We start from the raw sequence: 24,300 nt of genomic DNA, 5'->3' as shown, positions 1-24,300 counted from the left end.
CTGCCATACGTCGTGTGCCATAGGAAAGGGGCGGCAACCGCAGCAGCACGACTGTCCTTCCTCTCGCCCTCCGTCGCCATAGTCCGTAGTCGGCTACCCCAATTTCACCCCCGAGAGCCAATATTTATTGATCACCCTCGAAGGCATCGTTCTGTATTCTCTCCGGTTCACTCTCGCGTCCTCTCCCTCGGCTTTCTTCCTCTCTGTTCCTCCCCTTGCACAACGCGATCACCGCTATATGTTTACCCGCGTGGTGAACCTGCTTCTCCGACATTTTGTTGCTCCTTTTCTCGAGAAAAAGAGAAACAGACGTTCTCTCGTCGCGTCGCCGAGAAACGCCCGCAGCTGTTCCTCGCGATCCTTCTCCCCAAGCTTCGCGTGGAAGGAGTTCGTCATCGAAGGGGAGGAGAGGCACCTTCCCAACGGATAGGGAGACCCGAAGATGAAAATTCACCCCACGACTCTTTATTCTTGGAAGCACGTCTCCCGTGTCGCCCGAAAATGCCACAGGACTAAACCGAATTCGAGGAAATTCGAGGGCTACCACCCTCGTGGCATCTGCGACTCGCTCCGCATAAATCTATGACGCGCGGTATAACTGTGATCCGAATTCGGCACGAAACTATCACCATTTCGAAAAATCATTTCAATACGACTCGAGTCCTCGATCCGTCGATCGCCTCGCAAGATGATTTTTCGTTCGGTTGCCGGTCGCAGAATTTTTCGTGAAGTCCGTTCGAAACATCCCCGCGACCGGTGAAAGCTCGAGTTTACGAAGCGTTCGCGAGCCTTAATGAAGTTTTAAGGAAGCACAACTCACCTTGCAACCATGTCCAATGCGGCTTAGCAATATCTTCCTTACCTGTGACAGAGAAAAGTCTGCATGTAGAGTCAGTGGTTTCTTGCTCACGGAAGGGTAAACAAGTGCCGATGGACCATCGACCCGAATAAATCGCTCTCGTCGGGGATCGGGCATTCGAGGACTCCGAGGGTCTGGGAAATCGTTCGTTTAGTTTCATAAACAGGAAATCAGGAAATCTTGTATCGTAGAAAACAGTTTCGAGAACTGTAACGGGGATAACTTGGTGATGGGAGTATGGTTCTGAAGAATTTACGGGAAGAACGTCACAGCGCTGTGCGCATGTGTAAAAATCTTGTCAACTACGAGCGGAGATCGAGATAAAATAAACGGAAGCGATGAAGAGGAAATGGAGCGTACAGTCGATTTTTGAATTATACGTCGAAAAATGATTTATCGTGTGGGCTACACGTCATAAATCGTAAAAATGCTTCAAGCAGCTCCCGGGCGCGTATAATGCCGGGGGCGCGATCGATCGAAACATTTTAAAACCGAGCCAATGAGAATAACTCGGCTTGCCCGTCATAAATGAAGCCATAAATCGTGCTCAGTCATTCGGCGGGGTCGGCGATATTTCGGCCATCGGACAACACAATTTTCTATCGGATAGTTCAATTTCTAGATCGCGGATTTATATTTAAAAATATCCACGCCAATCGGACAGGATTAAACAATTAACGATCCCCGGTGCCTCTTCGCACCCCTGCTTCGTCTATCGTTCGTTTGCCCCTACCCCTACCGCTCTTGTTTTTCATTTCGCTGGCAATTCCGCGCGCGTGATGAAACGTCGATCGATTAGCTACTGAATGCATTTTGTACGCGCACAGAGGCATCGTACGCCCCGGATTGTGTTCGTTAATATTCTATTAGACATCGACAAATGCGTTTCCCGTATTTCAACGACGGTGGGTGTTTAATCTCCTTGCCTCATTATACATTCGATCTGCCGTGAAGTGAAAATGACGCCCGCCGGTACAAATTCACTCGCGTCGAATCTCGGAAGTATTTCAGATAAATTCCGAGTCTCGCATGTTTGACGTATCGGTGGAATCGGTATGCGAAAACCTACATCGGAACCCAAATACCCAACACCACGTAATTAGAACCTAAGATCAACTGCAAGACCTAAAGAATAGCCAATTATACGTAACTGAATATTATTGATACTGTACACGTTTTTTCCCAGGGGTATTATCCAAGATTCATAAATCTACTTATTTGTAATTAAGTGAATATTGGCGCTTATGCCATGTATTATCAATCATAAATACCGGTTTTTATCGGAGTATTCCTCAGGCGATACTTGATAATAGCCGATATCTCTGTTGATTAACATTTAAGTGACTCCATATTCTTCCCAGTAGTTTTACTCTAATCGATGATTTCCTTTTGTTTATGCGCTATAGTTTTTTATCGTTCTGTAACGACTAACCGCACTTAGTCTAATCGATACACCACTTGTGTTGCTTCTGCGGTTGACTTCTATCCGCCATTCGTTCGTGTTATGAATAATTCATTACCAATAGAATTTTTTCTCTCAATTTCAATACCAATTTTTTTTTATTCGGTTACGTTAATTAGAAACTGTGGTCGGCAATTAACACGACTAGATTATCATAACGAAAAGAAACAAATACCCACGATCTCCGACGAAGCCGAGTCGTAACGATGCCTCTTTATTCATTCGCGACGTACAACGTTCGCCGAGAACCGAATCGAATAATTGACATGATTCATAGACACCTATAAAGTAACGTTTGTAAAATAGCAGTTTGCTCGCGAGACATCGTACTCTGGTTGTGGACGTCGAACGAAACCAGTTGGATCGGCGAAGCTTGCCAGAAGTATCGCTGGAACGCGAGAATGACCATAACTCGAAGACAAGGTCTAATGGGGCGTCTGCGAGCGGTCTAGAATATCGATTGATAGATCGTAAATCGCAACGGGCACGGTTAATGCGCGCGATCATCAGCGAAAAGGATTAACTTAATTGCTCGAAATGGGAAATTTCAATTGTCGAACGACTCGGTTCCAGGACGCGGCAATTATGCGCGCGCCGCGCCGCTTGTAACTCACCGCAATAACAGAATAGTATAATCAATTTCAGCCCCGGGTGCCTCGAATTACGGTGTTTCAGTTGCATCGATCATTAACTCGTTTATCGTGTAACCAGTTTAGTTAGTCACGATCGTAAAGCAACCTATTGAAAGTATAATGCAACCATATGAAAGGGGAAGCAGGAGGAGAGGGTTAGCCGGCGCATTAACCAGACAGAGCCGTTTACACGTATCGCGGGCTACAAACGTACTGGCCGGTGTAATCTAGCATCTACGAACAACTTCTTTCCTCCCGGGCCGCTCTCTGTCATCCATATTCTAGTTATTTGCGCACGTGCACGGCCGCTACCTCTATTTATGCGTCTATGGTGAGCGAGGGCTGCCCGCGCGCGGCCAAACGCGCGATGGTTACCTACTTAAGTCAGATATTATCGGCAGAGGAGGCAATTCGATTGCGTGTACCGAAGCATGGTGCAGCGCTGATATAGAACTACTAAACAGGTCGTAGATCAGCCCGGTTAGTTATAACGATGCCTCCGCCACCCTGGTCCTCCCTCCTAACCCCTTCGATGCTGAACCAATTCCCACCGGTGTTCTGGATCATTTGGCGGCCCGCGGCCGTGAGATGCGCGCATGCACCGACAACGACGCGGCGCTATCACGATCCAGTAATTCCCCTGTAATTCGATCGAGTCTACCGACGTTTAGAAGAAAAAAAAAAAACAACGAGGGCGCCCTCTTTTTACCTGGACGCGATACAATGTATCGGAAGATCGGTAGAACCGCAAAAGTCCGAGACGGAGATCGGATTCACGGTCCATCTGTTGGAAGGATGATGGCTCACTTTACCCTCTAACATTCTTCGAAGACACGAAGAAGACCATCTCTCGGGTCAACTTGGCATTTTTTTTTCGAAGTAACCTGACCCATCGTCGATTTAAAATTTTCTTCGCCATGTCGGCGACACGAGTACCCGCAGCTTCCGGATCTCGAGCGAAGCCGGCGCGGTTGTAAATCAGGGACGAAATCTCATATTCCTAGCCGAAGGCCGTTCGTTCTTTCGTCGATCGCAGCCTCTAGACCGATGAATTGATAATTCAAGGGGGGACGCGTTATTGGTTCCCGGCGGAGTGACCGGCGTCGGCGAAAATCTGCAGACCCAGTGACTTACGACACATTGCCGGTGACTGGTTATTAGATTATTGGTCGTATCGACAGCTCATGCGTTGGCTGCCGATATAGGGTGGACAAGGCGGGCGAGGGTGGCCAGGGGATTCGCTGGTCGGCGTTGGTGATGGTACGTCGCGCTGGTTGTGGGTCGAGCACGGACCACGTATGTACAAATATAGACGGGTCCGTGGTGGACGTTGGACCAACGGGGAGGCGGACGGGCAGGGGGGCCAACGGCGGTAGGACAAAATGGGGAGACCGTGATAACGATAACGTACGATCGGCATTAGCTGGCGGCTTGCTGCGGCTGATGGATGCGCTAATTATCAGCAAGCAGGAGTTACAATGTTTCGCGTACCCGTCCGTACGCGCGATGACTATGTGTTTCCGATAGAGACCATCGTGAAAAAAGAGATTACGCGGAGGGTGGCGACGAAAAAAAATGACAACAACGGGAAATCCGGAAATCGCGTCGAGCGTTTTCGTTTGCCCGCGTTTCCAAATTCGAACGATCCCATTTGGAGCCGGCGCGGCGCTGTTTTCGAGCGTTACATCGGCCCAAACCAAATCCCGAGGCTACACCCGATGAAATCTTGCCGCATAATTCGCGAATCCACCGCGTCGAGCAACGTTTTATCCCGATCCTCGAAATACAAGTGCGGGAAAAATCGAGTAAAAATCGGGTACAAAAACTCCAAGGGGGGTGGACGCGATAGTTTCGATAACGTTCACCAGGAAGAGGACGATACGGAATATATTTCGCAACCGGGTTACACGAACGCGATCGTTCGACACAAAAGCGGCCAAGTAATCTTCGTTCCCTTACGTTCAATTCCGAAGGCCAGCATCGTAGCTCTCGCACATCCACGGCAGACCCATACGTATCCGGAAACCGCAAGCTGCGGTCTAAGCCCTGGATGCATCTACGTAACATAATCTACGATAGCCGGCAACGCATATACAGCACGATCGGTCGAGATCCGGTGCCCCGTAATGAACATGGCGCTTGTTTATTTAATGGGAAATTCGGTGGCGCCATAAAGCTCGAAGAAGGGGGTGAAACCTATTAAATTTATGTTTTCGGTTTACCCGCTCTGACGGATCGCAATGCCCGCACGCGTCGACCTCCCTAGCCACCCCCTCGTCGTGGTTCAACCGACCCCCTGGCCTCTCGCACCGCCATTTCTACCACCTATCGCTGTTTCCTTCCATCCTGTACATTCCTCTATCTCATCCTCTCCGTTCCTCTCACGTTGTTCATCGTCTCTCTCTTCCTCGATTTCCAAACGTTCCACGGGTGGGTGTGCTTGTGTTTACCCTATTGGTAGTCCAGTGTAATCCAAACAGAGATATATATTCGCAATGCCTAGGGGGTTCGGGCAGGGTTCCGTGAACCACGCTGCGGCGCCCATCGTGACGGACAGCGCCGCGTCAGCCCGTAAAGCATCATCCCGTTTCTGCGGCTTGGGACCGCTCGCCGTACGTTTCGCTGATCACAATGATCCAAGAATATGAAATTTAACCCATCCGCGGCTTCTGTTTCCCGCAATTGTTCGTCCGATGACGATATCGAAAAATCGCGAATTCCATGTTACACGCCTCGGTCTATATGCCGAAGAAATACAGCAAGGAAAGATAATGTATCTTGAACACCTATTAGGGTCCGAACGACTCGAGAAGTTTGAGATTTGTGGGTGTGTTTAGTATGAATTAATCATGGGATACGACGAAGAAGTTTCGGGAAAAAATCGCGCTAACTTTTGCAATCGTTATCGCGGCATCTTGCGACAATCGGGATATCTCCGTTTCGGAAAGTTTCTCTTTTAACTGCCTCGGGAACCTAATGCCCGGTAACCCCCGAAGAATCTGGTGCAGGAAAAACGACCATCCTGCAACTTTATCCCTTTTGAATCCCTCTAATTACCAAATTTTCCTCGCCCTTAATTTAGTGTTATAATTGCTTCCTACCCCTTATAAGGGGTTGGCTGCTGGTGCTTCAGCTCCCGTGATACCGCTACCCTCGCGCCATTCCTTATATCCGATCCCTTCTCTGAAATATCCTTACATACCACCCTCCTCTTCTTCGTCTCGAGTGTACCACCCTCTGTCTTTTATCACGGTGTTTCCAAATAGGCTAATAAATTCCTACTCGATGCGCATTTAAATGACTCGAGAACGATGTCGATTCCGCTGCTCGTTACCGATGACGATAATTGGGCATTAACGAACGATCCCTTTCGATGTTCGAGGGAAGTAAAACTTCGAGGTCGATTAAAATGTAAGGCGCAACACTGCGTGCAAGCGTGGACGAGGAACATTTTACGAGAAGATAAACCGTTCTGGCGACGAATGCGAAAGGACAAGTGTTTAGAGATCGGCTGACCGTTTGGGACACGAGGATCAGTTTCGTATAGCAAATCTCTAATTATAATTTCAGGTGTAGGTCAGAAGCGCACTCGCAACGAGGAATATAGGAATTGACGTTGCACGTGCAGCGCGTGCCAGTCTGTTTACCGCGCGGTCACGTCTCGGAGCGTTTATGTTTGCGCAACACACTGCCGCGGGTGAACGTGAGTTCGAATGGGTTTTTATGTCACGGAATACGATGCAATAATAAAGAAGTAATTTCACTCTACCAGAAGGAAATACGAGTTTCGAAATCTATCTCCATTCTCGGCACTGTATTTAGTCATTTATTTGGGTGGAGCTTTCCTTCTACTTTACGAAATTGAGACTCTGGATCACCGCTTTCCAATGTTAGCGAAATAAAACAAAATGACCACCTCGTAAATATCACGCAGGTATACATGCCTCGTTCACCCTTATATTCTGATATTTATGTATTCGAACACGAATCATTCCATTCTGCGTCAACCACGCTAGCAACTGAGCTATTCAAGCTTCTAACAAATTCCGTCTCCCTAAACCTAATAGTCCAGAATGGCTTCTGGGCACGCTACTAAAGTTTCCTCCTCACCGAGCACGCAGAAAGAAGGCACCGACACACACGGAAGAGACAATAAGTCCGGCAAACGGGAAATGCGTGAGATATAAAAGCCTCCGACGACGCTGAGTGCGTTCGGAGTCAATATAATTTTGGCACGGCACTCGGATGTCGCTGAACGTCCCGTATATACATTCACTGGCATCCGGGGACCGTATACATTGTCTGGAGAAACTGCTGAAAACGGCATTCGACATAATAACGCTCGAATCGAGTGTGTTATGCGTGCGCTACACGGCTTCGGTATATAAAAGTCAGTTTACTTTGGACTACATAGCCTAGGTACAACCCAACTCGGTACATATCGCAAAGAGTCGTTCAGCTTCCCGTCTCCATTCCGACTCACCCACCAATGGATCGACCGCTAGACGTTTCTTTCGCCGCGAGACTCGTATATCGAGCGCGAGCGGAGCGAAGCAAAGTCTACAGCCGAATGGCTGAAACTTCCACCGGGTCTAGGCAAAAATGTATCCGGAGCCCCGGCGTAGTAGTTATTCTCTCTCCTGTAACGACCGCGAGATAACTTGTCCGGCGGTGAAATGGCCCACAAATAAACGCGCTGTAAATCACAGGCCAAAGGAAAAGTTCCAATGACACCGCGTGCCGGAAGATATTCCGCCATTGTATTCCGCCTCGAACGAACGCCGCGTCGATCCGCTTTCTACGTGGATCCCGAAACTGCGGGCCGGAGATTCCATCGCTGAACGGGAAACAACGAGAAACAAGCGAAGGAACACTCGACGACTCGTCGATTCCGCATTCAACCGTGCGACTCTCTAAAAAGGTACCGCCAATTATCAATGTACGAGACACGGGTTGGTAGAACTTGGAGCAAATCGTTCGAAGAGACGCGATGGAACGATGGAGGTTTTCTCTTCGCACCTGTCGTTCGCTCGAGACGAAGAAACGTAAAAAGTGGCGAAGACAGCTTGGTCGCGAATACCAACAACAAAATGCGACAGTCACGAGACGTCGCTGACGATTTGGAATACGATTACCGCGTTATGAATAGAACGATCCAATCTACGGATCGTTAACAACTTTGATAACGCCGTTAAGATTCAAAATTTTTTGCGACCGTTACTCAGCGACGAACGACCGAACTTGTTTAAAGAAGAATAACAGGTCGGCCACGGTATCGTCGTCCGCAGGGCAAAAGAAACCCGCGCATAATACAGCGCGCTGTCGAGGCAGGGAAGTAAAAAAGAGAGGGAAGCAACGGAAAGAAAAAGCTCCGCGACAGTACGAAGTTTCCTTGCACTATGTTTTCTTTGCCGGGCGCAAGCAGTGGAAGAGTTAAAGCTCGCATCCACCGCCACCGAGATATACCCGAGTAAGTGGCGAGCGTTAGACTCGCGGTAGGAGTGTATAAAGGGCCTTGCCCAGTCACCGCAAACTCCTATACCCAACCCCTCGAAACCCTTGCCTACCGTATACCGACTAGGAAAGGGTTCGTAAAAGTTGGGGACGCTTGGGATATTTACGCGTCATCGTAAACTGTAGGCGTCTTCTTGCTTACCCTAGGATATAGTGGCGCGCTACCCTTTTCTTCGGCATGCCGTCGTCCACCTCGAGATCATTATGCCTCAGCTATCAAATGGCGGTGTTATTTCACTTACAGTGGAAACTTATTCGACCGGCGCGCACGAAATTGAAACGCTTCGCCAAGTTTGATTATCGCCCTAGGCTAACGCAAGGGTAACTATCAGCGATTGGAAACGGTCACGATAAAAACTGAGAAAAACCAGACATACCGATTTGATTGATATCGATACCGAGGTAATAATATTTAATCCATCGATTGGTATATGCTACGATATAGAACATGTTCTTGAAATACATGTGCGTCCGCTTTCGATCACGATCGAGGTAAATCGATATATAGCCTTGAGTGAAAAAGGTTTCGGGCCTACATATTTTCTGTGTCGGCAACTGCTATCCTAATTGAGTTATCTGGGGAGTCGACGAATTCTTTCTCCCGAAGCCTAATATTCAGAAATGGCTGTTGTCTTATAATAGCATACATTGCTGTAGTCTACCTGTCTACCTGAGATCCAAACTATCCGAAAGTGTGCTTCATTCTTGCGGCACGTGTCTCACCGAACAACAGTCCTATGTCCTACGTCCTGTGTTCGAATTTTCCAGCGGTTGCAATTCAATCGCCATGGAGTTATCTTACGCGCGTTCCGCGACTTTCTATCCAATCGTCGTCATCTCCTTCCAGGTCTTACACGTGAACACGTGTTTACTAGCACCTTACCCTTGCTCCCTCGAAGGGTAATCCGGCTCCGAAATTTATCGATGTATTTTTGAATCGGCCTGCAATTTAACGCACGTCTGCTGAATTTCATCGGCGTATGCAACGTTGCACGGGCTGTATCTATCCTCGTGGCACGTATTTATAGACGATGTTTTGTCTATTTTCTACGTACTTCACACGTACGTTCCCCGTGCGCCGTTACTTATTCCGAATGCGAAGGGAAGCGTCGCGGGCATTCTCTCTATCCGTATTTTTAACCCCCTGCCACCGGAAGGATATCCAAAAGTTAGGGACGCCCGGGATATTTATATATCGTAAATTCTGAAGACCTTCTCTCTCCACGCGGCCAAGACGCAACTGTTCCTCTCACGGATTACCGTGAAGCTAGATACACACCCTTTCCTTAGGAACGTCGGGGTCCCTCCGTAATTATCCTACCAAATGGTCACATTGTTTCGCGTGCCAGCGCGAGTAAATTAAGCGGAAATATGTTTGACGGCTCCCAAAAAAGTACGTTCACCTTAATTGTTCAATTTCGTCGGCGATCTGTCTTCGCAAAGGGTGAACCGAAGAAACGGTTACCATCCCTTTCGAGCCTGAGTCGTGGGGCCGTTTGAAAGAGCATTAGGACAACTTGCTGTGCCTGTAGTTCGAGGAAAATCGAAAGGGAGGCATTATCTATCCCTGAAACGTCATCCGTATCGTCCTCTACCCTCGCTGTTTTCGGTGTTCAGCTGACCAACTAGACTCAGCGGTTAGCGATCAATAGTCCTAGATCAAGATTAACGCAATTCCAATTCCAATTGACACACGAATCTCACCGAAGCTATCTCGTCCATTTCTGGACCCGCGAAACCTTTTACTCTTTCGTTCGATGGAATCGCAATGGCGTGTCAAGAGAGAAGGAGAGAGAACGACACAGCAGCTGAACGATACGTATCGAAAGTTCCGGGAATATCGAACGGCGATCTTAAAAATAAAGCCACGCTATTTCCGATAGTGTCGCGTCCCCAGCAGATTGTGTTACGATTAAACGGGAGTGCAGAGTGCAGAACCCGCGATTCTGCACGCGCCGAATTTAGGATGCCCGTTGTAGCGTCTCCTCTCTGTCTGCGCGAAGTCCGTTCGTCAACGGCCTCTTAAAAATACACACACGGCCCACTCTCGGTCTATCACATGGCGGACACTGTTCTTTCGGCCTGGGATACGCGAAGCTCGCTCGTTCGTTGGCTCGTTCGTGCATCTAAAGGGAGGGTTTAATTCCCTTGAAGCATTGTCCACGTTAGGTACCATTACACTCACATGGCCGTGCAATTAGCAATGTAAATGGCGGTTAGTTAGTTAGCGTGTTCGTAAAGCAAACGAAGGTGGGCAGTGGGACTAGATAACGGACCTCCCAAGCGAGTGATCATCTCAATTAACCTTTGATAACGCTACTGCTATCAATTGCTTTTTGCATACCAATCATTGTTTCTGCTTTTCCACGCGAGTTCACCGTGTTATTAATTCCTCCTGTATTTCCACGTGTACGCGTTAAAAGATGATCGTTGAACGTAACAAATCTGATGGCGATACTCAGGCGACGAGTATCGAGTTATTAATTTTGGTTCTTCGAGGAGAGTAATCTGTTCCTCGGGGTTGAATGATCGAAATTTGATTAAACTAACCTGGACACTCATTCGCTTGCGATCGAATGAACCTCAAAAGTGGACCGGAGAGACGACGAAGACGATGTCACCGATGCCCGTAACGAACGTGACCGGTAATCGTCTTGGAGAGTCGCATGACGACCGTTGAACCTTGCTAATGGAACGCTCGCGCGATAGTCGATCACCACCACTTAACATGTACGGGTATAAATCTCGTTGTCGAGGCGAAACAAGCCACCTAACGAAGCGCCATGTCGATTCCTCGCGTGGCAAGGCGCGACTACCTCTCCTCTCTCACCTCTCGAATTCCAACGGTTCCTTTCCGTGCCGTGCGCGCGGTACATTTTGATCGTCCTACCGGCGGATATCATCTTTTTCGGGGGCCCTATGCCAGCCTGTACGCGCGCCCGCGGAGCCATACTGCCTTCAACTATGGCCGCAAGGGTGTTTCCCACGAACGAAGGACCTGCCCCTGTCCCAAATTTCTCTGCCACTCGCCGCGACGACCCGTTTATCCGACGACCATAATGGCCCGAAAGGCCGATCCCTACTTTCTTCTAGCCGGTGCTGCTGCATCTGCTCCGTTGCATACCTCGCCTAGCATCTTGCTCTCGACGACTGGTTGTTTCGGAACTTGTAAACGACAACGTGTGAAACACGAAACAGGTTTTTCGAGGTTAACCGTGGAGACAAAAATCATATTTGAGGTTCAGCTTGCAGTGATTCTAAATAGCTGTCACTGCGCGTGAATAACTTTGCATTGCAGTGTCAATATTTTACAAGTTTGGAGTGAAATCCATTAAACTGAATGCTGGTCGAGCGTAAGCGCAACTGTATTGATTTTTAACATCGTCGTTAAAAAAAAAAAACTTCGCATAAAAAAAATATCATTCTGAAGGTGTACAGTTTCGGTTGAATTACGGTTTTATTTATTTATTTTATGGGACAGGTCCGTCACTAATGGTACAACACGCCGGCGGTAAAATCAATAATCAAAAAATATGAGAAATCTGTCAAAAAGTGTTACATTCTCGAATGAATCCTAAGCCTAATCAAAATAAAAAAAGAAAAGCACAAACGCCAATAAACTGAACAATTTTCAAGTATTTATTGTTAACGACTTTCAGAATCCAAAAGCATTTTAAAACTGTGTCTTTTGCAAGAATTATTTTCAAAAAAAGCACCTCTAGATTTTTCCTCTGTTTTATAAACGCGTAATTAAATAAAGCATTCACGCGTCGAGCAATTCCACCGCAACAAAAAGCATGTCAAAGGCATCGTATAACGATCCCGTGAATTCGCGCGCATTTTACACCAGGTTCATTAAATCTTCCGGCCGGACAACGCGCAAAAAAGAAAATTAAGCGATCTCCGATTGTTTACACGGTCCACGCAGCCATCGTGCATCGCAACCTTTCGTTTCTCTTCGGTCTTTGTTCCTGGCGTGAAGTTATCGACGAGAGCGACATTACCGACCGCGCGCGTCGGAACGTTCGCTGTTCCAGCAGTGCGCGAAGCGTCGCAGCGATGGCGTTCGCGTCTTTATGCCACACCCGAGATCCTCTTGCAACGTTCGAGAGCCCTTCACGGCTGACAACCAGTAGCCACGTGCCGTTCATTTCTCGGGTACGGTTAGACTTCTTTGCTACTAGATTTGTAGTCGCAGGACACTTTAGTTTTCTTAAAATATGGTGTGAGGAAGGTATTCGAGCGACTACAGTATTGTATAGCGGTGTTTAATAAATTCTAGTTGACGTGTTTAGTGTGTAATATACTATAGGGGAAAAAGTCACCCTCTGGAATTATATGAGATGATGTAGGTGGTACAACCCAATGATATGACGAGCTCTCAGAGACTAAGTCTCGAATGCTCGGAACAACTTGCCCTTTAAAAGTCGTTTGCGATAAAGGTTGCACGATTAGCGCGCGGGATCTCGATAAACGAAACCGTATCGCGATCCCTAACGAAATAAACGTCCCCCTGAAAGTCTTTAAGGTCTAAGAAAAGACAGGGGAAGGAGATGGAAAGACCAGGAGACGAGGATTGGCCTTTGCTCCTCGCCGGGGCGATCGTCGCGATACTCGTCCTCTTTAACGAAGCAAGCGTGGAAAATCGCGAAGATTCGTCGAATGTCTTCCGGTCGTTGATTACACCAGGTTGACGAGGTCGCATAACGGTTGCTGTTGCGGGTGTTTCGAAGCTCGTGAAAGCGGCTGGCCGATAACAAACTGCTCCTCTCGCTGCGGCGGGGGCCCACCACCTTGCGACGAAATTAGGCTGTCCGTAAAATGTAATATTATTTTTAGTTGGCCGCCCTTCCCTGTTCACCGGCGGCAGTAACCATAACTTTTCGTGGGCCCGCGTGGCGTGACGCCGGCTATCCACTCGGGCAGAGCTCTCACGCATACCGAACTCCATACCCACAACACTAATTCTCTCCTCTATCCAGCCACATTCACGCTCTCTCGTCCACCCTCGGCGCACCGTTTCTTCTTCGGGGCCCCGTCGTCCGCCCCTCCATCGATCTCCTTTTTCAAACGCTCCTTCGCGGTCACTTCAGCTCTGGCCCTCTCGATTTCATCGTATCGCGGGCCTCCACGGACCAAGCGATCCATTCGCCGCTGCCGGGCGTCTTCGCTTTCGTCGGCGAACCGACCTTCAAGGCTGAATCGAAATTCTAGCAGACTATTCTCGATCGACGATCCAAGGTCCTCGTCCTCGTTCCTGACCTTACTCAAGTTTAACTACCGGTTCGGATAATACCTTTGCCGATTTCATTTTCTCCCCGCCTCTCGAGACGCCGCGCGTCTTCGCCGATACTGGTTCCCGCGTTTGTTTTCCTCTGGCGTCAGCGGGTACGATCGATTGTCGTCGCTTAGAGCAAGTGTCGCGTGTATCTAATCGCGACCGCGTTAACCCTTGATTCTGTTGAACGATGCCTCGAGCTCGCTTAGCTTACTCGAGCTTCTCGCGCGTCCAGTAGCGTGCAGTCTTCGAGTCCAGAAGTTTGGCTTCGCAAGCAACTGTTCCAAGAAACAAACGGATTGGAAGACTCCTCGAGATCGCGAGAAAGTTAAGAAGGAACGATTTCGTGACGTTGGCCAGGTTGAAGGCAACCGAGGGTCAGCGATCTTCTGCTCGCCAGGCCTTGACCTTCCGCAGATTTCATGGAATATCAAGCTCACGAATCATTTCAACGGTTTCCTCTTCGCTTCTCCCGGCGCTTTCTGTCACGCAATTAACGTACGCGGCCGCGACCAGCCACGCTCGTTCCGAAGGGACCGGCCGCGACGATAAATCGCTCGCGCGGGCTCCGGGGAGATTTAAAAACATTCGCGCCCCCGTTAGAATGTGTGCCGGGCGCGTTTCACGATGCCCGTAACGCTCGAGACTGTGAGGCCAAAAGGCCGTTGATCCAGAAGCGAGATCGCTATCAATTTATTGCTCCGTTGATTTTTGCTCCCATTCTTTCGCTTGGGCTGTCGATTACTGCTGTTCGAAGTTCAAGCTGACTTTAATTAATAGTATTACGTACATTGTTGCACAGATTTTACCGCGTCTCCCGTCGGAAATACATCATTAATGAAGTTACGAAAAAAATAATTGTAGCCATCGTAATGCCATGTTTTTCTCGGTTAATCATACGTATTGGATCGATTTTCATCCTATTAAGTACGGTCTAGTACGTTTTTGGCTCTTGGTTCGAATGTATAGTTTCCTCAAACTTGTTCGCTTTTCTGTAGTGTATCTACATATTTCAGATGAATAAAACATCTCCGGACATTAATACCGTTTCTATAATGCGACACGTGATCGCTTTCAAATTTAATTTTCACTCCGTAACGATGACAATTTACACGCAACAACTTGAGGACTACTTGCCACAACGAATTCAATACTAATGAGTAATAATAATATTTGAATGATCTCTTGCCCTTTCGCGTGTTGTGCAGAAAACGTTACACAACCAGCAGTTCTTGGCGCTCGAGGACGGAATTCTCTGGGCGCGACAATTAAAGTGATTTACGAAACAGAGACATTTTTCAGTTGCTCGTAAAAGTTTACACCTGTGCGGGGATTCGACCGGCGGGAGTGGCTATCGGTCCCATTAATCCCGAGATCGATTAACGGCATTTCGTCGGGAATCGACGCCGCTGACCCGAGGGTAAACAACGAACGCACCGCGGCCATTCGACGACATCGTAGGTAATAACTTGCCATTACGGGAACGTTAGGCGTCCAAGAAAAAGAAGACACGTGTACCCCGGGTGTACCTGGAATCACTTCTCGCCGCACACGGTGGAGAAGGTGGAGAAGAACGGACGAGTAGAATGAGGAGGAGGATGAGGAGAATGGGTACGCGTCGAAGGCGGCCCTATAGACGGCTCGCAAATCATTCGGATGCATCATACCGCAATTACATGGCGAGAGTTCATTTAAATGCGATAAATAATACTCCACTCATTGTATCGTGCCATCTGGCGAGTACGTTCCGTGCCTTGCGCGCAAAGTACGCGGGCGAAACTCGGTCCGCAGCTTCTCCGTGCCTTTCGACGGGAACACGTGTAGCCGCGAGAATGCGGCCTGGCGAAACTTTGGTAGGAATTTGTTGGTGCCGATAACCATCTCCATTTGACATCCTAAACTCGAGGATTTCAGTTAACCATTTAGGGGTTGCTGCCCTCTCCAATAAGATTACATTAACGCGCCTGCAGGCGTGGAAACCACTTGTCCAGAGGCGATAAGATTTTCATAGCCCATAAATATTCTGCCTTCTTTTCTAAACCATCAGTTTACCGACTCGCTCTTAATGGGTATGTAATAAACGACTTCGAACTCTGTTTATTTCATCGTAACTTTTATCCTCGTTCTTACTAAACGTGTCGAATCACGTAAGAGATCGTTATTTTTGTTGTTAGTAGGTCGATCGATATTTGAGGATCAAAAGTGGCATAGTTCGCAATGTCCTCGTCGTTGTAATATATGGATAAAGTCTGTGAAAATTAACCGAATATCCAGACCTACCCAAAGGTAGTAAGAGGTTTTCCGATGGGACACATTCCGCTTAGAATTAGCATGAGACTCGAACGGCATAATGCTCGCGTACTTCCTCCAGAGCCGCCTTGTATATTCGCAGCCGATTGATTCCTCAAAAGCGACGCAGAAGGCATACCTCGTCTTCGCGTGGAACGAAAATGCTCGGGTCACGTGACAGCACGAACACGTGTGTACACATACGCGAAGAGAGCGTACGTACGGTCGGTAGGTAGTAACCCGGCGACACGCGATCCACTGCTCGAGCCCTTAGGGTATAAATTATTGCGATTTCTTTCGAGTAACCCTTGTTTATAAGGGTGCGTCGGCCGATCGACCGACCGATATGTCGTGACATCAAAGGGCCTGCCACGCTTCTCTGTCCGCCTTTCAACCGGATCTCTCGGACCTTGGACGAAGACGTGTCCGTACACGCGTTGCCAGTTCGATGCTATATCGTGACCGTTCCAGGAATGTGCAAATTCCTCGTCGAATTATCTCGATAGCGTACGTTGAACGACGTCGGTGGCGGTGAAGGTGGCGCTCGAGAGACCGAACTGCAACTTCGAAATATTTCACCGGGGACGGACGGTTTTCTTTTTTGATGGGACGCCGGGGCCGTGCCCTCGAATTTATGGGCACATTAAGCGAGTCGAGATTTAGAACGATAAATACGTGGGGGGACAAACTATCGTTGTAACGCACGATTCGCCTAGTACGTGTTCCTCTTCTGCCTTCGCCCATTGTTCGACTGGTGTTTCCGTGAACGTTACGTCGTTCGCGTTGACGACACGATTCGCTCCTTCCTTTTGCGTCCTGTGCGTTTCGATATGCAATCTCACATTTTTGTGCACATCGTCCTCTCTTCGGTAAAGATATCTATCGCGGATCGCTTCGCAACCAGCGATTTAATTAAATGTTAATCGTTTAAAAATATTTAGTCCTACGACTTGTAACGCTCTTTTACAATGGCGCCATGATAGAGTGTGGCGCCCTGGTCGTCCCACAGTCTCCGGTCTATATAGGTAGCGTTAATTACAAAAAGATTCGCAAAAGGTTCGATCGACACTGTGATACGCGGTCGAGATGACCGGTAATTAGCAAAATCTCATGATCGCGAAGTAATAAATATTCCGATCACGTGATTTATCTCTCGACGAGGCGGTAGCCTCTCTGGTTATTGCTGAGTAAACATTAGGATGTTAATATTATGCAGACTTGGCGCTCATTCAACGGACGGCAAAGAGTTTTTTCGATTTAGAAAACCAAAGCAAGTTATTATGAACATAAAACGAACATGACTGAGACTGGTTGTACATCGAGATAATTAGAAAGAAGGTATATGTATTTCTATCCATTCTTATCACTGACATGTTTCGACACATGTTTCGACTGTATTACGTAAATATAATTATGCCAATCATCGTGTTACAGCTCGTAATTAACTTGGCTGCATACGTATAATTAATATACCTCGATGCGAATCGTACATGGAAACCTGGTTGCGTCGAAGAACGACGCGCGTTAAGCTGGATTCACACTCGAGCAACTGTTAGTCTAAACATTTCAACGAAAACGATTGACTGGCGAGTAGTGTGAGACCAGCTTTAATCGGACGCCATTTCCGCTATCTAGAGGTTTTCGCCGCGATCGCGATCGAACTGGAATGTAATAGCACTGAATTTCGCCGGAAGCTCGTTCGGATACCTGGACGGATGACATCTTTACGTCAACCAAATATGCCCTAACTTACGTTGAAATTGGAATAATTCCAACTCTTCTGGAAGACGTCCAAACCCCTTTTGAATATGCGAAGCTTACCCCAGGGTTCGTTCTCGTTGGTCGTTTAAGATTCAAAATAAGAGGTGCAACATTTAAAAAAAAGAAGAAAATAATAGCCCGGCCCGAGGTGAAGGTTGGCAGCCAGGAAAAATGCCTGGGGAAATGTAAAGCGCCCTATCTTTGGAAAGAAAGAAATCAGGAGTGAGCATCGCGGGAGCAAAAAGTATAGGGTGTTTCGAGGGAATAAAATTCGCTACAGATAGAGAAACTGTCTGGACTAATCTGAAATAGGCTTAAAGGACATCAGAATTACTTCACGTTAACAAATTTTAAAGTTTAGCGACGAATCTATTCGTCTCTGATTGAGCCAAAAGTACACGGAGACTGATCATCGAGAAAAAGATGGATAAAGGACCCCAAAACACCTAAGCGGCCGATGAAAGACGAATGGCAGCAGCGTTGAAGCCCCATGGGTGCCGCGTTAGCCATGCGGTTCAGGGTGGTCCGACAAGTTTTCGTTGCAAGAATGCCACGACGTAACAGAAATCGTCCCTCTATGTTTTTTTCTCCTCTTTCGCATTGCCCCCGCCGTTTTACTTTTATTGTTATTATTATTATCGTTATTATTTTTGGATGGTTGAGATCCGATCTTATAAGCCTGGTGGAAAGGTGGAGTCGCCGATGCCGGATAGAAGAGCGAAAAGGAGGGCGACTCGAACCAAACGAGCCATCGAGGAGACGGACGGGGGGCGGGCGAGGGCGGAAGGGAAAAGGACGAGAAGGATATATGCGTGTATCGCCATGCATCATCCTTCGCTCGTTCGAGAAACCAAAGGCCACCGCGGGGTGCGTTACCTTAGCTGCTTTGCCTATGGGCTCCTAAAAACGCTAGCATTATCTACCGGAATATCCGAATACTTTCGAAATTCGTCCTCCAAGCAATTTGTACAAAACGGGGATGACCGATGCGCTAGTTTCCGTTGATGGGATCTAGGTACCGCGAACAGGAATCTCTATTTTTAATCACTGAACATTTCGATCGCCACGAATGAATCCATTATATTTACAGTGTTCCAAATGTCGTCGTCTAGATCTTAACGATCCAGTTCGACCAACGTAGCCCATTCCAAAATCAATCGGACAAACCATACATGGTTAACCTGGCAGTCGATACTTTAAAACCAATACAATTAAGAGTACAAAGAACAGCGTCATGAGCAGTGGCAATAAATCGTCGGCCAAAAGGCTCGATACGAGGCACCGATCCTCGAAACGTTTTGCACGAGCTCCTTCCGGCTGCGCTCGGTCACACACCGTCGTTTCAGGTTATCGAAACCGTGCGAGCCTATACTTGGAATACGGGAATATAATGCGGGGCCGACTATAGGGGGTTTGCGAGCTCGCAGCGTGGTACCATCCGAGCACGGGTAATGAGACGGCCCCCGACCAAGAGGAGTTGATATGCCCGCGCCGCTGCCTATAGTCCCTTTTACCATAGAACCGTGTGTTGCCCTATACGTCGTCTGACTAACAAACCCAACCGACCTCCGATGCTCTCGCTTATCGATGCTCGCGCGAGCCCAGAACCAGAGGACTCTGTAAGGTCCTCTGTAATTGCGCCTCTACCGACAAGAAATTATGCAATTCCGAACACGCTTCTCGCTATATTTACGCGCTATGCAAATTACGCGCGAAACCACTCGCTTTCGACGAGCGTAAGCAGCGAAATTATTGCGTTAAGCGACGACTATTGGACGCGCAAACGGCAAGGTAAACTTCTAGAGCTTGTTTAAAGACCTGTCCGCGGTCCGATTAAGCGCGGGAAAAACAGAAGTCTCGCGCGAACGGGAAGCATCGTCGAGATTCCCATAAATTCTTGAATTCTATCTCAAGGTTGGAGTATATTTCTAAACTGTCGTCGAATGCTTTTTAATTTACGAAACATGATGAAATGTATAGATACATGGCAGTAATGGAACTGGCACGTTATCGATCAAACATCGAGTTATCAAAACTGTGTCATCGATCGACTATCGTGTGAGAGAAACAAAGTATTTTCCTTGGCCTTTCTAGGCCTAACGAGCAAAATTGCTCACGCGTCTCGTCTTCATAAATATTTAATCATCGACCACCGGCTCTCGATCCCTTCTCATAAATTGCTCTACGTAAGATCGGCCGTCCGAGCGATGAGTTGGTGGGAATTCGAACGGAATGCCCGCTGGATCCAAAGTGCGAAAGGAAATGACAAACCGCCTAGCGCGTCGACTTTTCAAACAGTGGAATACACGGTCGGATGGAGCAATGCAGTTGATTGCCTACTGGCACTATAATCATTAAATGATCACTGACTGAATTAAATTATCCGTAATCGGCCGGTCGATCGGACCCGATCGGTGGCTCGGAATCGAAGAACGTGACCTCGTGTGTAATACAGCGTACTGCTTGCTTCAGTGGGTCTCATCTCTCGATATTGCTAGCGATCACGAACGCTCAATGAGGGGAAAAAACAATTGAAAAAACACCCGCCTGTCCAACGTAGTTTCTCGAGAACCGCTCGAGGCGAACTGCAGAACCTCGCATTTCTGCAGTCTTTGCACTTCGTAACGAGAGAGATTGGCCAATCCGAAAGGGAAGAGGCAGTTTTGCCGAATCGCGCCTAAGGTCGTCTCGACCCATTCCAGGAGCACGCGACGTCGAAACAGCGCGAATACACCCCCGAGAGGCTGCAGTGTATCGAACGCTGATGGACTCCGAAGATCGTGTAGCAATTTGAGCCGCATTTAACCGCAGAAATTATTGTTATCGAAGCGTCCGCCGCAGAAGAATGTAGCAGGCCGATGTTAGCCATTGTCCGTTCGAAGGGATTCAGGAGGCTTCGATGTTTATAATTCTTGACCGAGATGAAAGCAATAACACGCCGTGTTCGATACAATTCACGATACTTCAGAGAATGAATTTAATCCGCATACCGATGTAAATGTACTCGAATAATATTCTCGTTTTTTTTAAGTGCTCGTATACCTCAACATTCATAAACAGAAAAGAATGACAAGCTAATAAAGTCGTGTATTGGCTTTAACGAATTTCAAGGGAGCCCCAATAGTCCATTGAAGCGTAGTATAGCTACCAGCCATTTATCCACCCCTTACCCCTAGCACCGAGGGCAAGGTCACCTAAATCTCACAGACCCAAGTTGCACTCAATATTGTGACCGAAGGTGTAACGTATCGCATTTCACTCTCCTCCTTCGGTGGTGCTTCTCTTTCGCGCGCGTTTTCGTTTCGTTTCAACTCGCCGCATCCCGATCATTCCCGAGCGGCCTATGGTTATATATCCGAGGCGTTGATTTGATGCACGTTTTAGATACGCCGGGCATCGACCAACCAGACGCGAAGATAACGAGCTGTTAATACTAAGCTTGGAACTTGCACACCGCGGAGTATTGAAACTTCGTCTTCCCTCTCGCCCCCTTTTTTTAGCGTATAATCCACGAGACGCCGCCGAGAAGCGCCAGTTCGCTTTACCATTTTCGAACTAATTATCGGCAGTTTGCGCTTCCGGGTCTCGTTAATCTTATCGCGCACACCCCCGGCTACATTATTTTTCCAAGCACCGTGGAAATTGAATAGCATTACCGTAACGAAATTCTCTTGTTCAGCCTTATGAATTTTTTATGGATTTCATTAAAAAATTGCATCTTCTTCTCCATTCATACGTCGATGGTCTTCCCTTCGTTGATTGTTATGGGATACTGTTCGTGGATCATCAGATCGACATGTTAAGTTCTGCATGTGCGCTTGGAACTATCGTAGGGAAGTTCATCGAGAAGTCTGTTAAAAGAATCGCTAGCTTGGTCGATAGTGTGAGTCCACCTTTAGAGCACTAAATCATCCACTGTTTTCCTGAATACTTAACCCTCTATTACGTATATTTTATTTTATTTTTCGACGATGAAATCACTTCTGGGTTACTTGTATATTCATGAATTAATTAATATCTTAGCTAAACAGGTATCGAAACCAGTAATATTTTTTGTTTACATTTATGTAATCGAGAAGGAAAGTTAGGCAACATGAAACAAAGGAATAAATAATAACGAATTCATTGGGGTAGAAACTTTATCCATCATTTGAGTAGAATTCCGTTCAACTTTGTAGAGGGTTAAGATCTTAGATCCCACTTGCGGTATCGCGCAAAAAATAGTTGTATAGAGGGTTGAATCAGAGACCATCTAAAAACTCTTGTGTGTTGCGAGGAAATTGGTGGTTCGGGTCCCGCCACAAATTGTAGGTCCCCTGCTAATAATGTTGGCTGATGCAGGTGAACGAAATAGATTCTCAAAAGCTTTCAAAGCATACGCAGCGAGAAGATAGAAATTTTAATAAAGGTTGAGAGAAAAGCAACCGGCGGTAATAGGAATTTTTTGAAACACCTGAATCTCCGTTCGCATGAACGGCACAGTCAGACGCGGCCTCCGTTACCGAGGGGTTAAGTACGTGTACTATGGCGATTATTTTGCGGATTTAGTGGGCACACAAGGGTCGGCGCGTGCTGATAATGCCACCTCAGCCCTCGTCCCTCTCTCAACCTTAACGGGGGAATACGTCCTACCCGCTTGGGGAAGTGATTTTTCCAAATTCCGTGGCAAATTAGTCCCTCGACCTTTGAGCGCGGTTAATTCTTCGACCCTTATAATAGGGTTACGATGTAGTCTCGATGAGAAAGATTGACCGCGTCGTTTACAAATCTCATCGTTTCGCGTGCGCCATTAATCTATGGCAATGGTCACTCCTTAACCCTCTCGGTAGTTACCTCCTCGGTTTTCTACATCTTTTAAAGCAACACGCTATATTCGCGCCGTGATTCCCATCGAAACATTTTAAGCGCGCACATCCTTCAGTTTTAATTATTTTAATAGCGAATCAGGCTACCGGACGATGAGAACTTCCATCGTAGAATTTACCTTCTCTCCCCTTCGCAGGCTCTCTTCCTCTCCTCGCTCTGTCTTCTTCTTTTTTATAACCTACATAAAAATTTCAACACAATCCACACTTGCACAACGGGCCGACGTACTTCACGCGGAGGTACAATTATGCAAAAATCGAGCGTATTCCGTCAGATTGAAGGGTAGGTTTAACCACACCTGCACGCAGAGCCAGACATACGATTAAATCCATGGGCATGGATAATGAGATGCGTGTTCGAGTTTTAAGTGGTGTGCCACAAGTGTGGAACCTCCGGCCAACCGGTCTGAATATCGTTCATGCCTACTAGGCTCTCGGCCTTCCTCGCGTTTGCGGTGGAAAAGTAATGCGAAAACTCGCGAAATTTCGTTCGGTATTTAATCCACGCTCCCCTCGATGTCTTGTTATTTCCGTTTAACGCTAAGTAGTCCTCGACACAGTATACGCTACTCCTTTTACGGACCGCTTCGTTCGATGTTTCGCCCTTAAATTGACTTGCTCGTAAATTTCACGTCGATTCCCGGATAAACGTCCTTGGTCGCGATCGACCGCTTTACTCGTCGCGGTTTGAATTTAATAATGATCCAAGACGGGAAAAAAACGGACAACGATCCCTAACAGCATTGCGGTCGATGGCTGCGGTCAGGACAACCGGGGTCCTGTGGGCCTGTGGCCCTATAGCTCAGCGGAGAAAGGGTCGCACGATCCGAGTGGTGGGAGCAAACCAGTGATGGACGGACTCCGCGCCACGGAATGGTTCTGCCGCGCCAATAACTTTTCGAGGTTGAAAATGGCATTCGTGTCGCTTGTTATAGATTCAGTTAACACTCTGACCGCTACGTCACCCATATATGGGCGACAGGACTTTTCACTAGGAATTTAGAAAACTTATTCTGAAGATCAGGTGTTAAAGAAAGTAAATCTGGATAAGATTCCTGAATTCTGATAAGGTTGTAACAACAAATAAACTTTTTTTCTTGATTCAAGCGAGTGATTAAGACCTCGAAAGCTATGATGTAATTTGTGTGTTTATTTATGCCAGGAAACACCTTCTACAAACACACTCACAGGGCTTCTGACCCATAAAGCATGGAAACTCGTTCCTATGACCCGCCCTCGCACACACGATGAAGAGGAGCCATAGAAAGGGAGCCGCGGATCGTCGTGTATTGAAAAATTGTTTCCCATAGTTGAACTTTGTACTTGAATCCGAAGATAGAAGCAGCTATCTTGCATTAGTGTACCAGAACAGAGCAAACATAGCAGAAAAAATTGATTAATTTATCAGTGATCGTCGATCGTTGCTCCCACCGAGACAAACGAGTCCCTCGCTTCTTCTTCCGACCTTGCAAACGACTCGCAATGATATAACTCCAATAATTTGTTCCGTCAAAAGAATAAAGGAGGTATATAATGGGGATCGTGACCCGATGTAACGCGATACGTTGCTGGTTGCTACGTCCGTTGTATTCCCGTGTACTCGCGCGCCTACTCCGCGAGTACATTAGATGCACGTCCAC

General features: G+C 47.5%; 1 protein-coding gene across 2 annotated transcripts in view; it reads right to left on the bottom strand.

Annotated features, from left to right (window-relative positions):
* Positions 1-24,300, bottom strand: part of LOC128888935 (homeotic protein ultrabithorax-like) — a 121,282-nt gene that overhangs the window by 76,094 nt on the left and 20,888 nt on the right. Inside the window, exon 2 of one of the 2 annotated variants that reach the window (XM_054146169.1) lies at positions 821-862. The exons of the other annotated variant lie outside the window; for it this stretch is intronic. Coding sequence (XP_054002144.1) covers positions 821-862 — 42 coding nt within the window. The remainder of the gene's footprint in view (positions 1-820; positions 863-24,300) is intronic. 2 annotated transcript variants of the gene reach the window in all.

The sequence above is a fragment of the Hylaeus anthracinus genome, unplaced genomic scaffold, assembly GCF_026225885.1.
Source record: "Hylaeus anthracinus isolate JK02 unplaced genomic scaffold, UHH_iyHylAnth1.0_haploid 11994, whole genome shotgun sequence".
Taxonomy (NCBI): Eukaryota; Metazoa; Arthropoda; class Insecta; order Hymenoptera; family Colletidae; genus Hylaeus; species Hylaeus anthracinus.
Note: the sequence above shows the minus strand (reverse complement) of the source record. Positions and strands in the feature narration are given on the sequence as shown.